The sequence below is a fragment of the Sorex fumeus genome, unplaced genomic scaffold (assembly GCF_029834395.1).
Source record: "Sorex fumeus unplaced genomic scaffold, SorFum_2.1 ptg000043l, whole genome shotgun sequence".
NCBI classification, from domain to species: domain Eukaryota; kingdom Metazoa; phylum Chordata; class Mammalia; order Eulipotyphla; family Soricidae; genus Sorex; species Sorex fumeus.
In genome coordinates this window covers 26,620,120-26,637,550 of record NW_026606100.1, presented here as the reverse complement: position 1 = coordinate 26,637,550, position 17,431 = coordinate 26,620,120, and the positions used below count along the sequence as shown (strand labels likewise).

The 17,431-nt window shown below is 35.2% G+C and overlaps 1 protein-coding gene across 7 annotated transcripts in view; it reads right to left on the bottom strand.

Annotated features, from left to right (window-relative positions):
* The window catches only part of LCOR (ligand dependent nuclear receptor corepressor), a 100,950-nt gene that overhangs the window by 13,447 nt on the left and 70,072 nt on the right, over positions 1–17,431 (bottom strand). For 4 of the 7 annotated variants that reach the window (XM_056120760.1, XM_056120762.1, XM_056120763.1 and 1 more), the window contains one exon: positions 16,320–16,413. The exons of 1 other annotated variant lie outside the window; for it this stretch is intronic. In XM_056120760.1, coding sequence (XP_055976735.1) covers positions 16,320–16,413 — 94 coding nt within the window. Of the gene's footprint in view, positions 1–4,234; positions 13,624–16,319; positions 16,414–17,431 lie in introns of those variants that run through there. 2 more of the 7 variants (XM_056120766.1, XM_056120765.1) reach the window with 2 other exon arrangements.

The window sequence follows — 17,431 nt, the reverse complement described above, 5'->3', positions numbered from 1 at the left end:
TGAGACCTAAACTTGAAAGCTTTGTAACCTTTCCCACAGTGATTCAATAAATAAATAAATAAAAATAAAAAAAATTTTTAAAAAATTAAAAAAAAAAAGAATGGGGCCAAGTATTTACTGAGCGGAATAATTAAAATACTATGATCACAACCATATGATTATGCTTAACACCACTGAACATTACAAAGACAATTACATTATATTTCTATTTCTACAATTAAAATTTTTCTGAGTCAAACGTCTTTTAAAATGCAAAAAATAAAGAGAACGATCTCTCATGTGTGAGATACAGAGAACAAGGGTATGGGAATAACAATTGTTCAAAGATCAAAAACTGATTTATGGAACTAAACCAATAGAAATAAAGGGAGGCAAGGAAGGTAAGAGGGGTGGCCGAGAAGGGGATCCAGACAATGGTGGAGAGAAGCTCTGGTGGGAGCCAGGGCGTTGGAACATTGTATTCATGAAACCCTATCATGAACAGTATGGAATATCATGGTGCTTCAAATAAACACACACACACACACACACACACACACACACACACACACACACACACATCCAAAACCCATGACCTTATATGACATTTCCCTTCTCTCTCTCTCTCTCTCTCTCTCTCTCTCTCTCTCTCTCTCTCTCTCTCTCTCACACACACACACACACACACACACACACACACCCCTAAGCCCTTATATTACATTTTCCTTTCTTGGAGCCACAACAGGCAGTACTTGGGGGTTGCTCGCATCAGTGCTCAGGGACTACACATAACATTCTAGAATAGCCTGCTGAACTCCTTCTCCTGCCTGTTACATTTTGAAAATACATACATATTCACGCTTTACTCTTATAACCCAGTACAGGGGATTTAGTGTAGAACTCAAGCATGGGATATTTCAGAATTTGACAAAGATTGACTTTAGCCATGCCAAGAACATTTACTGCTCTAATATTCAAGGTAAAATTAGCCTACATACAACAGAAATAGAAATTAGGTAAAGTTTTTTAACTTTTTAATGGTAAAGTTTAACATAAAACGTCCCTGGCTAATTTTTGCAAAGGTATCCTGTTCAAAAACGGAAAATTTTGGGGGCCAGAGCGACAGCACAGCGGGTAGGGCATTTGCCTTGCATGCGGCTGACCTGGGTTCGATCCCTGGCATCCCATATGGTCCCCCAAGCACCCCCAGGAGTAATTCCTGAGTGCAAAGTCAGGAGTAACCCCTGAGCATTACTGGGTGTGACTCAAAAAAGCAAAAACAAACAAAACAAAAAACAAAAACATATAATTTTTTTTAGATTTTATTTTTTTTAAGGAAAGGGCCACATCCAGTGGGACTCAAGGGTCAAATTGCATGCAAGGCATAAACCTTAATCCGTGTACTATTTCTACCCCCCTTAATGAAGCTGTTTAAAATTAAGATATCTAAAGTAACATCCAAATCTCTACTGTTTTCCTTTTAGACAATGCTACAAAGAAGAGGTAAGATTTTTAGGACTTAAATGTTCGATGGAGGGCCACTATTGAAATTTCTGGTGTATGAATACTGTATGTCTCTCACTTAATAGAAAATGCATTTTCAAATAGTCTGTTGAAATGAGGCTCAAAAATCACTCAGGTCAACACTCCCACTACAAATAAAAAAATAATTCTTTCTACCAAGCTACAAGAAATCGAAAGTACTAATTACTACTCTATCCAGCTGATCAAATTAAAAGTGATGAATAATAAATTCATTATCTTTAAATCACTAGCCAACAGAGCAGTATATTTTATTTCTAGTTTTTTGACCACAGCATCAATGCTCAGGATTACTCCTAGTTCTGAGCTCAGGAATTACTCCTGATGGTGCTTGGAAGATAATATGGGATGCCAAGAACTGAACCCAAGCTGGCCACGTACAAGGCAAGAGCATTACCCATGGTACTATCTTTCCAGGCCCAATATTAGTATTCTTATATGCTGACATAAGCTTCTTGGCTAGATACTGTAGTATTTATGAATTTTGATATATTTTTGCACACTTCCCAAATTATATGCCAAAATAAACTCTAAACCATCAGTATAAATGTTTAATCACATTCCAATTAACCTTTTAACACACCTGTTTCATTTCGAGACCATTTCTTTTCTACAAATTTGCCTGTCTATATCAGTTGTAAATATAGTTTGATACACTACCATTACCTCATTAAAACCAAAAAATTCAATTTCTAAGTTAAAGAATAAAACCGTCAAATGCATATCTTTTGGAAGCAAATGATATACAAATGAGTAAAAAGAAATTATCTACAATGCTTTTATTTTCTATTTTTAAAAAGGACTTTTCAACCTAATATCACATGACTTGTATATGCCTAATATTTAAATCCAATTCACTGGCAAAGAAAAATTCACAATTCCAGAGGAAAATGTAATTCCACTTTTCGGTCTATCTTTCATAATCTTTCATTCTATTCATGCTACTTTACCAAGTCATTTCCCTGGCTTCAACATCTTAATATACAGAATGTCTGAATTAATCCCAAAGTATCAGCAAAATCAAGAGTAGAAAAATCTGGCTTAGAACAAATAATTTCTTTTTGCAAATAGGTAGTAATATATGAAGTAATATCTACTTGCATATCGTACCACATATGGTCTCTTAAACCTACCAGGAGTGATCCCTAAGTGCAGAACCAAGAGTAAACCCTGACTACCACTGGGTGTGGTCCAAAAAAATAAAAAAAGTAAAAACTAAACTTAAAAATTCATATGAGATGGTAAATTATAACCCCAATCAGAATGATCTGGAAATCAAGTTAGAATGGGTAGTTAAGAAGTAATCATAGATTTGGAATTTCGAAGAAATACTAAGTTTCCAGAAAAATGTTCTATAAAAACATGTCAATATGAAAGTGAACAAATGAAGCCAACAAACAAGTGGGTGTAACCAACACAATTTCCCATTTTATAAACACTGACCAGAGGGCAGAAATAGAGAGCCAAATAAATAAGACAAAAACATTAGAAGATGACCCAGACCTATTACCAACAATAACACTTAAAAAGATAAAATGCCATAAAAATTAACAGAATTGTTTATATGTACATTAATTCTATGCAAACGATGGGCTTAAAAAAGCAGCTATAATCTTGGCTCATATAGTTTCTAAACTTTATTATTAACAATTTAACTGTTCCCTTACTATGAGGAATCATCTCTTAAAACTTTTCCTTTTGCAGTTATGAAGATGAACCCTTGGAGAAACTCACATGCGAGGCAAATGCTTTACTACCAAGCTGCCCCCCATCCCCCCATCCAAATCTTCTATGGAGGCTGGAGAGATAGCACAGCAGGTAAGCCTCTCCCCTTGCAGCTGGTCATGGCATCCCATATGGTCCCCCCAAGCCATGCCAGTAGTGACCTCTGAGCACAGAACCATAACCTAACCTTTGCTATGTGTGGTCTCAAATCCAAAAAACAAAACAAAAACAAACAAAAACAAAAAATGAAGAAAACCCAAATAAAAACAAAAACCATAACTTCTCTATATACCAAAATTCTAAAGACTGTAAATGTTGAGCAGTACGTGGATGCTACTACTTGTTTTGCAAGGAAATACCAGCATCCTTCCAAGAATCAAAGCATAATGACCTTAATTTATTGACAATGCTGTTTTCATAGTTATACTAAAAAAAATTTCAGCAAACTTTTGATAAGCTATCTCAACATAAATATTTACTCCAAAAAAGAAAAAATGGTAAAAACTAAGCCCAGCAAGAAGTTACTCTTTTTAAAAACACCAATGCATCTTCTTTAACAGAAAAAAATTTATTTGGTCCTCCTTGTTAGTGCTCAGGATCTGGCCCGACAGGGACTTGGGCCCTGTGAGGTCACCAGGACCACACTTGGGTATTACTGGTGGAGGGGGAGGGGTATTTTTTTCACCCCTTATACTATCTCCTGGTCCCCTTAAAACAGTTTCCTAAGTGAATCCAATGAAGAAAATGAGGGTTAGGGAGAATAGCAAACTACTAAAAACCTAGAGATGAAAGGTAGTGCAGCTTCCAAATACTGAAACATGATTTTGAAGGAGCAACTTTTAGTTATCTAAGAAATTTCATTTGTAAAAGACTTTTTTAAAAAATTATCTTGTCATGCACATTAATAGAATACCTTGAAATGTCACCCGTTTGTGAGTTTTCGTAAAAAAGCATTAAAACCTTAAAAAGTAGAAACCAAAACTTTAAAACAGTTTTTCACAACAAAATTTATTAGAAGAATAGTGGTTTTGAAAAGTCTAGCATCCAGTGAGAACTACCATACACAACATTACAGCTGGGAATGTTTCTCCAAAATGTCATGGTCAAATAATACAATGGAACCATTAAATCTTACACATGCACGAAAGAACTAGCGCCTTTGACATACAATGCAAAAAAAAGGGGGACCACATGGATTAAAGTTTTAAGTACTCATCACATACATTAAGACACAGCTTATTGTAGTCCAGTCAAAAATCAGAACTGCATTAAAAATTTTAATGTAGTGCAATCAAACCAAAAAACTTAATTTGTGATCATAAGTGCTCTACTACATAAACATTGATCATAGCAAGAACAAAAAGTTCAAATCACACAGTACAAAAAAAATCTGTAAATAAATATAAACTACAGTACAAGAGAAATATTAAATTATACAATTCTGTCAAACTGTAAACAGTATATTGAAATGAGGTCCATAGAGTAAAGGGGGTTCCTGTTTTGTTGCATGACACTTGAACTTCTAGAAATTTGTATGATGCCATTTTTTTTTAATATTCAAAGGCTATGGGTTTGATATATGTGAAGAATTCTTTTTAGATGTAAGATATCAAATATTAGAGCAGAGGAATAATCTGTTTTGTTAACCACAGATAGTACTGCAGAAAACAAAAGGAGTTTTAAAAAGAATAAAACCCCCAGTAGACAAATCTTAAACAATGAAGATGCAAAGGGCTAAAATACAAGAATTAGAACTTCACATCAGAAAACTTGTCACTGAGGACTTCAAGGCTACAAAATATACTGACAAAACCGTCTGCTCATATGCAGACCTAGGCCTCTGCTGATTTTTTTTTTTTGACATGTACATGCTCATGTTATAGTACCAACTTTGGCAGAATCACAGAATCACTACTAATAAACTCAGAGCACTCCTGGCCCAATGGTTCCATCACAGTGGCCAGTGCACAGAATTCTCTAAAGACATTGCATAAACTAGAATGACGAGGTCAGACACCCAAGGACCAGTGCTTGAATTTAGTAGTAGTATGGTGAAGAAGCAAGAGCCACATCGAGGAGGAATTGCATCTGTTACAACCAACAGAAGCAAGGAATGTCATTTAATTGTGCTGGCTATTAGTGGCATTTAAAAATAGTTTAACTGCGTGTCAGTGAATATATGTGTTTTACATGTGCTGGCTACATGTTTATGCACATTCTGTGTTTTTGTTTCTAAAATACACAATTAACAGGAACCCCCATATTATCTGCTCAGTAGTAATAACTGAATAAATAGAATGCCACTATAAGAGTGTGAGGCACCGTGTGCTGGAGAGTTATATGCAGCTTTAAAATCTGTTTGGCTGAGTTATACCTGGATACCTGAACTGAGTTTTTAAGTTGACATTCATCAAGGATGTGCTACCAGCACGTTGAAATAAAAGCAAAACAGAAAAGTACAAGTCACTGTTAGGTTTAAGAATAGCATCAAAGTACCTGAATTGAGTGAGAATAGTGTGTAAACTGTCCCTGAGGGTTTTCAAACAGTGTGTACAAGTTTAATTCCTAAGAACACTAGTTTTATTTAACAGTATGGACTGATAAAAAACCAATGTCTGACATTTTAAAGTGGAGGTTATAAAGAATTTAAGCAAACACTCCAAGTGTAGAGTTTATACATTTCTTCTCAAAGCAGCAACAACCTGCTCTAAAGTATCGATTCCATCAGAACAAGCAACATGTGGGAGTCAGATAAAGGTTTCTATCTTCGTCTGGTTCTCTGACAGCACAGCATATCAATATCCAATGACTATTATCTTTCCTAGATCAGAATGTAACTAATTTTGACTAGCAATATAGGATTAGACTTTTAATCAAACACTTTGCTATTACATACTAAAATTTCATAAACTTACTAATGCTGGTATACTAACCTAGTTAATTATCCCACCCTCATTTTAGAAATATACCCTTCCACAACTTAAAAACATTAAGATCCATTTTCAGTCCTCTGATGTAAAAAGCATGTCAGTGAATTAATATTAAAAATTTACACAGTAAAAAGGCTTGAATTTCAGCCAAAGATTCTAAATACTGCTCATTCCCTGAAGACTTAAGGGAGAGAGAATCCCTACCCATTTCCTAGTGATTTATTTCTCGAATATGGTCTGACACAATTTTCCATGTTGGGGAATTTCCCCCTTACCTCCACTCAATTCCAAATTCTTAAGCCTGAAATGCTTAATAAAATGGAGAAAACGAGGCAAATCACTTGGAATTGCTTGAAAGTACAAAGTGTTAGTTTTATTTTTAAATAAGATTTATATAAATGTGATCTGACCCCATATTATGTAGTAAGTTTTATATTTTTAAATAATCACCGTAAAACTTACAGTACCTAAGACTCTGAAGATAAATTAAGACTTTAGTGTTGTAACAGAAAAAGTGCTGAATAATCCCTTTTCTAGTACTTTAAACATTTCTGACAAGTGCTTTCCTAGTGACAGTAAAGTTAACTATCTACCCTCCCACCAAGCAGGAAAAAAAATTACCTGGATGATAGAAAAGACTTTTAGGAGTGTAGCACCGGGTATTTACCAAATAACAGATGTTATTTCACTCATTCTGAGGGGGTAAAAATACTCTATATTGAAATTCTATTTGGCTATTGAATGTTAAAAATCCCTGCTCTACGGTATCAGTGTCCTGTGTTTAACCCCCCTCCCCCAGTCCCCTTACACACTATCCACTGAGACTCTAATCTCTAAAGAGATTATTTTAAAATTTATGTTTTCAGGACATACCTGAGAAAGGGTGCAATTATGCAGAACAAGGAACCCAAGACTGCACTAATACTGGTTATAGGTTCATAAATTCTTTCCCAAGACAAATCTAAAAAGTCTAAGAGGTATGGATTTTCAAATATGTCTTACTGCTTTAGGTTTTTTTGGTACGTGTGTAGGGTCTTTTCCAGTGTTGAAAAGATCATCTTGAGCCTGCTCAATTACAGTCCAAGATGGGGTAAAGAGTTCATTTCCATATTCAAACAATAAAGATTAAATATTATAATATTTGCTACATCCAATAAATCTATGATTAACTAAAAGTGCTTGCTTTCCAACTTTTGACACAGTTCTAAATGAATCAAAAAACTGTAAAATAACCCCCAACCCCCAAATAGTTGCAGAATTAACTCCTGTTCCATTGCTCGTTAAATCAACATTAGCCTTGATTCTCATTTTCAAACTCTCCAAATATTTTTTTCTGATGATAAATCGAATATAGCCCAACATTACCACATTACCCTGGGATTCAATTTTAGTGCTGCACGACAGAATCTTTAACTACTTTCCCTTCCTATTTACCACCCTTCTCCCCCAATCTCCTTTAGAACATGGGCACACAGATTGAGTTATGGCATTTTGCTACAGGGCTAATGTCTGCTTCTTTAAAAGGCAACTGAGAATTTATCTGGGAGTAAGAGAAGATTGCAAATAGTTTTCTCATTTTCCCTTCAGTCACCATAGTCTACTCAAGTCTCAAATTCAGAACAAAACAAAGAAAGAGTTTAGAGGTCTGCATTCCTTGCACTACAATTATTTCATTTTCAATATATTAAAAATCATTTGATTAAAAAAAATCTATAGCTCAATAGTTTCTTAACTGGGATGTTTGACTAAAGCCATTAAGATTTTAATAACACTGACCTGAAGACCTAATTATTATGGAGGTAACAAGGAAAACAATCTTTGATATCTTCAAGATGTTCAAAACTTAACTAACTTTCAATGTCTCCTAAAAAAGACTTAGTAGAGCAACTCAATCTATTACCATAGTCTACAATGACAACAACCTGAATATACAGAATGGGAGATTACATATGAAAACCACCGCTGGCATTTAAAGAAAGGATAATGACAAAAGCAAAAATACAGTGATCTCAAAATTAAATCTACAGGGATCATAAGTGTTAAAGAAAATTATTCCAAAGTGTCATTTATCTGCTCTAACTATGCAAAATAATTTCAGGTTCTGACACAGGTTGACTCACTGACTTGTTCTGTATAAATAACTGAATCCAAGCTTCCCTATTATGGGTCAATGAGATGTAAGAGAATCACAATGGCTTACAATCAGGCCTTGCACCATGTGCTTATGTGGGGAAAGGGGAGGCCACACTGTTCACTAGCAGCTCCCAGGTCAGTACGTACTGCCTAGTGACAGAAGGCAGCTATGATACGGGCCTTGGAGGGCAGTCAGCTTTCACCTAATTTAGAGTTCTCTCCAGAAAATTGGGAACTAAGCTTCTCATTGTGCCTTTTATTTTACTATCTGAACCCAAACAGCTCATATTATAGCTCAGGTAAAACATTGGGAAATGGTAATGCCAATTGGTTGAGGTATTGGTTTATATGTAAGATAACCAGAGTTCTAAAAGCACTTCAATATTGTAAAGTAAAAGTGTACCAAATAAAGCTAATACACACTTCACACCTGTTGAGCTTGCTCGCCAGAACTGAACAGTATTTAACTTCACATAAAGGACCCCTATTATCACACAAAGCCTTACTCAGATCTGCTGCAGCAAAGGTTCATCAAGCAACATCTAAACTTCAGAACAACTTAATATTAAGAAGTATTATACACAAATATAAATTATTTTTCCTGAAAGAGACCTTGTCCTTCATGGTACTTGGGGAACAGAAAAAAAAAAGATGTATAGCTCATCACATAGTTCAGAGTCACCTGTAAGCCCTGAACAAAGAAATATGATACATTACTGTCGAGCTTGATGACTACGTTCAGGTATGAGAAAGCTAATGATACCAACTACTTATCTTCCCACAGAATTTTTCACTTTTGATCTTACAGTGCTATAGCTTATCTACTCTATATCAATGTTCTCTCACAAAAACTGCAAGACCGAATTTTAAATACATTATCGCTAACATTACTTTGAGTAATAAATATTGTGAGTAATGTCATTATCCACCTATTGGCAAACGTGAGGAAACAAGGCTCTGTGACAATGACAGTTGTGAACTATACTTTCCAATACCATAAAAATGGTCAATTGTTATTTGGAACCCTGCACAAGTCTTGATTAGCAGAAATTAAGCATGCGGATAGACCAATCTCTATTACATAATTATAAGGACATCCCCAAACTAGAATATCTACACTGAAAGTGCCAATATAGAATAGTGGCAAATTAAGAGAGAAATCAAATATTAAGGGATCACTGCGGCACCAAGAACTGACAGCCAGCCATGTGATGAGCCACCTCCAAGAAGTACATGGTATAATGGAACTCTGAACACAAAATTAAATTTAACATTAAAAGTGCACCTGAATATTACAAACTAACTTTACAAAACCTACAATAAGGTAAAATATATATCTTTTGAAATATTCAGCAGCTTTCTGTTTTTTTTTTGAGGTTTTTTTTTTGAGAGGCTCATGAAATTTAAAAGGGACCACTATCTAATTTCAACCATGCTTCACAAAACAATAATGGCTATTTTATATTGCAGTTACGAATGTAATGCAATTAGTGCTTTAAAACAACCTACACTCAAATAAGAAAAAAAAGAGAGAGAGAGAGAGAGAGAGAGAGACCAACCGACCTTTGGAGGAAATATGCTTATTCAAAAGCTTCTTGGAAAAGAAAATTTACCTGAATATTAAGTCATGACTGATCTCAAGTGTAAAATGTTTAAAAGCTTCACAGACATGAAATTACAATCTTCAGGTCTCAGGACTTTAATCTGAGAAGGTTTAGAGTTTGGTTTGTTTTTTAAATTCACTTTCTAACCAAAACAAATAATAAGTACTCAAATTTTCACTATTTACAACTCTCAGCCTACAATCTGAAATGACACAATACAAGTTCTCTTATTTAACTGCAGCATTAAAGGGTAGGCACACCATTCTTCTGCTGCTCGATTGTCATCCACTGAAACACACATAGAAAATATTTATGTTAGTAAAATGATCACTCCATGTACACTACAATGACAAAATTTACATTAACTCAACTCATACATCACTTTATAGACTACTACATTGGATTAAACCTCTCTGAACAGTAAAACTCTACTAAAGTTGAACTTTTAGGGCCAGATTTTTAAATGGGCCTTTAACTGATGCCTTTTTGTGGGGAGGGAGGGGAGGGAGAAGCATGAATTAATTGCTCACAGGACCTTTTCACAAGCAGTCTTGGGCTACCCCAAACGCCATGCAAAAAGGCACCATAGCTGAAATGAACTGTGTTTGACAAATTATTGAGTATGGAACAAAGGAGGCATTTCTTCACAAGTGCAGCCTTTTGCTTTCAGCAAACTTTCTACAACTTCCTTCAACTGCTGATGAAAACCACACATTTCAAAGAATTTAATTGCAACTTCCAGCTAGGCTAGAAAACATTGCAGAGTCATATACTGCTCTGAACCCAAACTATTTTTCTGTTGAAACTAGAAAGCTAATAGAAAACAGGCTCAGTCATCCAATGATTAAACTGATACATAAAACAACCAAACCAAAAGAGGAACCCAAGTCCAAGCTATGTTAAGAATGAGCAGTGTATGTATTTTAGTAACAGCAATGGTGTGCCTAACCTTTGAACACAAAGGTTGTTGAGGGATAACTATCTTTTACCTAATCAACTGCTCCAAAGTTTCCAAGCAAAGAATGTGTACTTTCGGAATATCTCGATCTATTTTTCACACATTAGTATCAGAGGAAATCAACTTCTCAAGTGATCGACCCAAGTTTGATTTGAAAACTAGTCTTTTGTGGTTTTGGTTAAGTGTTTTAGAAGGACCTGGGGCCACCTTTCTCAGCAGATTAGAACAGAACATGTATATGGCATGCGATTCTGTCTTGAACAAATGGTAATTTAAACTTGGTCACAATGCAAAGTTAATTTCATGGCCTTTCTTATCAGTTATACTGGCCAAAACATTGCAGAAAATTTATTTTAATTTTTAAATCTCATCTCAAAAAAGAGCTTAGATATTCTTCAAGGAGTGCTTGTACAAACATGATCTAAAAGTCCTGAACTGTGTGCTAAACAACCATTAAAAGAGCTAAATGTCAGATAAAAGGAAATATTAAAAAGGATGCCAAGAAACAAACAAAATAATTCCAGTTACAAATTATATAAAAAACTAAATACAACCCTCCCCCATCTTTGCTAGTATCTGGATTAGATATGAAAGAAACTCCCAAACTTGACTTCTAGTTGGTTTACTGTTAAAAGTGAAATTTGGCCTATACCGTAACAAGTTTTGTGGGGTTGTCTTTTTTTCTCTCACCACACAGACCCTTCATTCATGTGGGCATTTGGGCAGACTATTGATGCAGTAAAATCATCAAGGTATGATTTTTGCAATCTTGTAATTATTCATACACATCGTTTCCCCCTAGTTTCCCATTCCCCAATAAACAGATACTAAAAATACATTAAACTAGCTGCTTGCATGACAGTCGTTAGCACATGATCTAAGCACATGATCATATCTGTAAAATGATTTAATACAAAGAAACTTAGTTTGTTAAAATGAGGCATCCTCTATTGTTTTATGTAATGTACCCTGACTGCGGAGCTCGTCCTCCATGAGATAAGGCTATAACCCTCACTTGGGTGAGACCAAATTCTACCCTTAGAAAATTCCAAATGAAATTACAGCAAAGGTAGTGTTACAAAGTAATTAACCGAAGCATTTCTGAAGGTAGTGTGTGCACATTTCCACCTCCTTCCCTTCTGGGTGAGCACTAAATATATTGTTAATTTATTAAGTAAATTTAATAACCAGAAGAAAACCATATGATGTAAATTGACCCAAATAAATGTTTATCAGCGAATAACCAAATTTCTTAAACTCAAAGGTTTGTTGTTCTCAAGAGTTTTTCCTTTAGTTTAATCCTTCAATTAGTTGAATGGTAGAAGAAAAAAAAATTTTTTAGTATTTTATGATGGCTTTCCAATTTCCAATTTGCAACGATAAAGCTCCCAGTATGACACAGGTGGTTTCTAAAAGGGGCTTTTTTTCCTTTTTCCTTTTTAAATAAAGGCAAAGATAAACTTAAAAAAAAGAAGAAAGAAAAGCATGCAGGCTCTACAGACAAGGAGTCCACTTCCATGTATCTGTTTTCTGTGAGGTAACTCAATTCTCTTTTGTAGAGAAACATGCAAAAGGCCAAACAATATCCTGGGCCATACTGCACAAGAAAAATTTAAAATATGCAACATTCAAAATGCACCTTTCACATCTGGACAAACAAGTCAATGCAAAATCTGCAAAGTACAAGTGTCACAGTGAATGGAGTCAGGTGCAAGCAATGATAGCTGAACAATGCAGTAGTGCTCACCCAGTTTGTACAGTAATTGGCACTCTACAATATTCCTACTCGTTTTTTGATTCATTTGCACTTTGTGCTGCCTCTCCCTGGGGATCTAATTCAATCTTTACAGAAACATCTGGCCCCTCCGACCTCATTAATTTCATCTTTTTCTTTGGAGGGTTTTTCAAAGTGCCCAGCCTCTCTTTTACTTTGTACTCCAGTGTACTGTGGGGAATCCCATAAATACTCTGAGCTTTGGAAACACTCATTTTTCCACTCATAACCACTGAGATTGCTTCCTCCAGTATCTCACTGTTGTACTGTCTGTAACGCCCTCTTTTCTTCCGAGGCTGCTTGGAGCCAGGATCTCCTTCTTGATCCGATGTGGGATATGGCTGTCCAGAGGTAGACTGCTCAGCATCTGAGCCCCAAGAATCAGGTCCAGCATCTAACATGCTTTTTCTATTTTGTTTTGGAAGAATAGCCCTTAATTTTTTACTAAGTGCGCTCTCCGTTTGTGAACCCATTACCAAAGAGCTATAGCTGTACTGATCACCAGTGCGAGACTCCCAAGAAAGATCCATTCCTCGAACTTGTGGTATCTTTAAATCTACAGGAGATGAATGGCTCGCATCCTTTTTTCCATCTTGTTTTGTTTGAAGTGCCATTTTGGGGAAGGCAGAGTTTTCTGCAAGAAAAGGAATGTCACTGATGTTGCTGAGTGCACCATTTCCCTTGAACTTCATACGGCTGAAGTTGAACTCATAATGTGGTTTTGCCCAAGAGGCTTCCCTGGATAGTATTAAGTGTTGTCCATGATTCTGTAATCCAGATGGCCCAAGGCTGGCAGCTGTGGACAATTGGTTTCTGCTCAGTAGTTCTTCACTAATCTGCAGGGATCGAGCCAATGGAACTTTGAGTGATGTGGAGTGTCCAAAACCTTCCCTGGTTCCATCCTGTAAGCTTCTTGGAGGTACCCCATCACCACTCCGAAGTCCGTCTGGGCGGTACTGGCTGGGTCTCCCAGGTCGCCTAATTGGATGGAAGGAAACTGATGTGAGCAGGACTTGCACAGGTAGGGAGGGATAGGTGAGGGGACCACTCCTTTATTAGAAGGCCTTGCTTGGGTAACATCACTTTGTGTTATTTATTTATTTTTCTCTAAAATTTAAAAAAAAAAAAAGGCTCAGCAGTTAGTTTTAAAACTTGTTCACAAAAAAAGAAAAGGAAAAAAGGAAAAAAAAAAACAAAAAACAACCCAGAAGCTTTTTGGGCAAAGAAAAATTAAACCTGTCAGCTGGTCTCTGGTTGGGTTCACAAATTTTCGGAGAAAAAGTTTCGCGCAACTGTTTGAAAATAGCACCTTAATTATTAATTACAAAGTAATCATCAAGTCTCCATAGATCTACACAGAATTTTGTTACCAACGTGACGTTACCACTAAACAAGCACAGTAATAAAAGAGTAAGTCAAATTATTTATTTTGATCAACATATTCAACAGTCATGACAACCAGTTGTAAAACTGGAACCTTTACATTGGTGGAAGCCAGATAATTGATCATTTAATTCACGAACAAGATGATGTTTATTATTTAAAAAAATTAAAACTCCTCCAAGTATGTTTCATATTTTTCTTGGGGGGGAAATATGGCTACCAGCCCCAAGGGAGAAAAACCCCAAACTATATCATAACTTACCACATTTCTCAAATAAATGAGTACCACTCATTCTCCACTTAAAAACAATCCTAGGTTGCAAGAAATTTCCCTTTATTCCCCCCCAAATATTTGTTCCTAAATTCTACTCAAAGTAACTGTCAGAAGTATAGAGACAATTTTGTAGCAATTTTATTTAATTAAAGCACTTTTAATATTAAAATACCAAACATTAATTTTGCCATTTTCAAGTAGACAGCTTTCAAGTAAGTTAAGAAGTCTACTAACTAAAGTTTATTCATAAAGTTTGGCTTGTTGGGTCACAACCAGCGATGCACAGGGGTTACTCCTGGCTCTTCATTCAGGAATTACTCTTGGCAGTGCTCGGGGGACTATATGGGATACCAGGAATCAAACCCGGGTTGACCGTGTGCAAGGCAAATGCCCTACCCACTGTGCTATTGCTCCAGCCCCTCATAAAGTTTTTGTTTTCACAACAGAAAATATTATCGAAGATCAAAGTGGCAATTGATAAGAATGCCTAAGGGGAATAAATTTACTAGGCCAAAACTGGAACTTTTCAGAAATAATGATAAACCAGCTATGTTCTCCAAGTCTAAAGGGATTCTATATAAATCTCTAACTAAAAGATGGGCAATACTCTCAATGCTTTTGTCTTCCAGAAAACAGTACCACATAGAAAATTCCATCCAGAGAGATAAATGCAGCAATTTCAACCACAGAGGACATGGGTTTGACACCTAAGGCTAAAAGGAATCTGAAGCAAGGAATTTATTTATGCAAACAGCAAGCAATTTTTCTGCATGTTCTTCATATAACTCAAATATATATATATTTTATATATCAAATATATATATATTTCAATGATCCAATGATCTGGGATAATTGATGACAAAATCGAGTATCAATTGTAGTGCAAAGAAAAAAAGATTTGGTATACTTTGCAAAATTATTATTAATGAAATTACTTTTAGACAAAGGAGAGAAAAAGGGAAATGAGGAATTTTTTAAAAAATAGAGAACGTCAGTAAAGAAATCAGCAAAGGAATCCTTCCATTTGAAGGCAATGAAGAGTGTACTGAAAAAGTCCATTTATTGTCTACTTCTGTAATAGTTTAACAACTTTCTCAAGTTTATAGTCTCCAAGTTAAACAAACCTAATATAACCTAATTTACCAACATAACTTTTGCAACTAAAGTTGAATTTTATTAACTGTGTTATACTTTACTGCATTTTATGTTTTGCAGTAATAAGGATTCAAACTAGGACCTTACACATGCAAGGTAATGGCTCTAAGGCTAAGATACATCTGCAGCCAGAAGTCAATTTTTAAGTTAAGAGTACAGCTTTATGAAAATGCCTTCCTAATACAGTATCTAGTTATCTTAATATCTTTGTTAAATAACTACTATACCCATAGAGGGAAAATCAGATAATTCTTACACTTATAAAATCAGGTGTTCAGAAAACTCACTTTAGTCTGCTAAGAATATCAAAATTGTGTGTATGACTTCGCAGCCTAAGACAATTATTCATCAAGATCCACAACCAATCTTATATACTTCAAAAACAAAAGTACAATTACACATATGAACTGCCACAAACTTAAAACTGCAGTTCAGATCAGCAAACAAAACAAACAAGAAAAAAAAACACCCCACCCCCATGTATACTCACCCACACCCCATTAGAGAGATACTAAGTTATGTATTAGATTTATTTTCATTTTCTAATTCAACAAATTCAGAACACAAAAGATTTCCTTTATACCTGAACTCTAGAATTATTCAGGCTGGGTTTTATACTATCAAATACTCAACAACAAAAAGTCCAAAGATTTTTTGCCATATTCCTGATTTAATACTATTTGTACAAACTGGCAATATTGATTCTAGACAACTATAGATACCACAGATTGTGTTTCTATTTAATCAATGATCTGAAAGTCACTTTACAAAACACCTGCTTTAGAGTCACAAGGGAGAGTGGCGTTAACCTTTGATAAATTACCTCCTAAAAACTTTGGAAGGCTAAAATATTTTCCCTTACCCGTTCCCTTGAGTACTGGAGCAACCTGGAGAATGGCTCAGGGAAGTGCTGCCAGCACATGGACTTTTCTTAGTGGAGAGATCAAGTACACCGTCTGTAGAGACAAGAAAACGCCTGAAGATATTAGAAGTTAACAGCAAATGTGAACTGAATGTGAACGGAATTTTCTAAAGATGACAGGCCCAAAGTCAATTAGTTATACCAGCTATATCTGAGTTATCAAGTCATTAGTAGCATCAGAACAGCTTTTCTCCTAAACTCAGAGACTGCTGACCTAAACCAAGATAAAATTGGCAAATCATGTTATATTTAATTATCTCCAGATGTTAAATATTTTATGAACAGGGCAAAAGAAAGGTAAAGCACGCCACTGAAGATGTTGAAATATAGTGAGATATCAGAAAATAGCAGTTTATACAGTATGAAGTCTGACAACAGAAATGATTTTATTTTTTAAGTTTACCTTTTAAATTTACCACCTAAAATAAAGATGTCATAAAACCCAATTCTTTAAGAGTGATAGGAAAACTAAACTTAAAGTTGAATTTACAAATATTTTTGAAAGCCATTTAAAAGGTTTATATAGTTCAATTATACATATATTACACAAGTTAAGTCTGCAAAATCAATTCGTTTTAAACTTTTGATAAATTGAAATGCCCTAATTACTCTTTGAAGAAACCATGCTTGAACTTAGTTTACTGGGAAAAAGTCTGCAGAATTCAAAGTTTACTTGCTGAAATATATAAAGAGAAGAATTTTTAATTAAAAGGATATTATATATCGGTGGGCAAAATTTAAGGAAGAGAATGGAACAGTTCTGATACTGCACAGTATGTAGAAAGCATATCATATTATAGTAAACTAGATCAAGTCACAATTTTTTTATTGGATCCCAAAATGAGAAATCCCCCCCCCAAGAAGATTTTTTCCTTCTCTACAAACTTATACCAAAAAAAAAACCATAGTCCAGCAACTATTAAAGCTGTCATTCTGGCTAAAATTAACAAAGCAAGGTAATAATGCTTCTGATTTCTCAGGTGGTCAGAAGGGAGATCTTTGCTGTCTACTTCAGTTAAAAATCACCCCAATGGGCTGGAGCACATACCTTG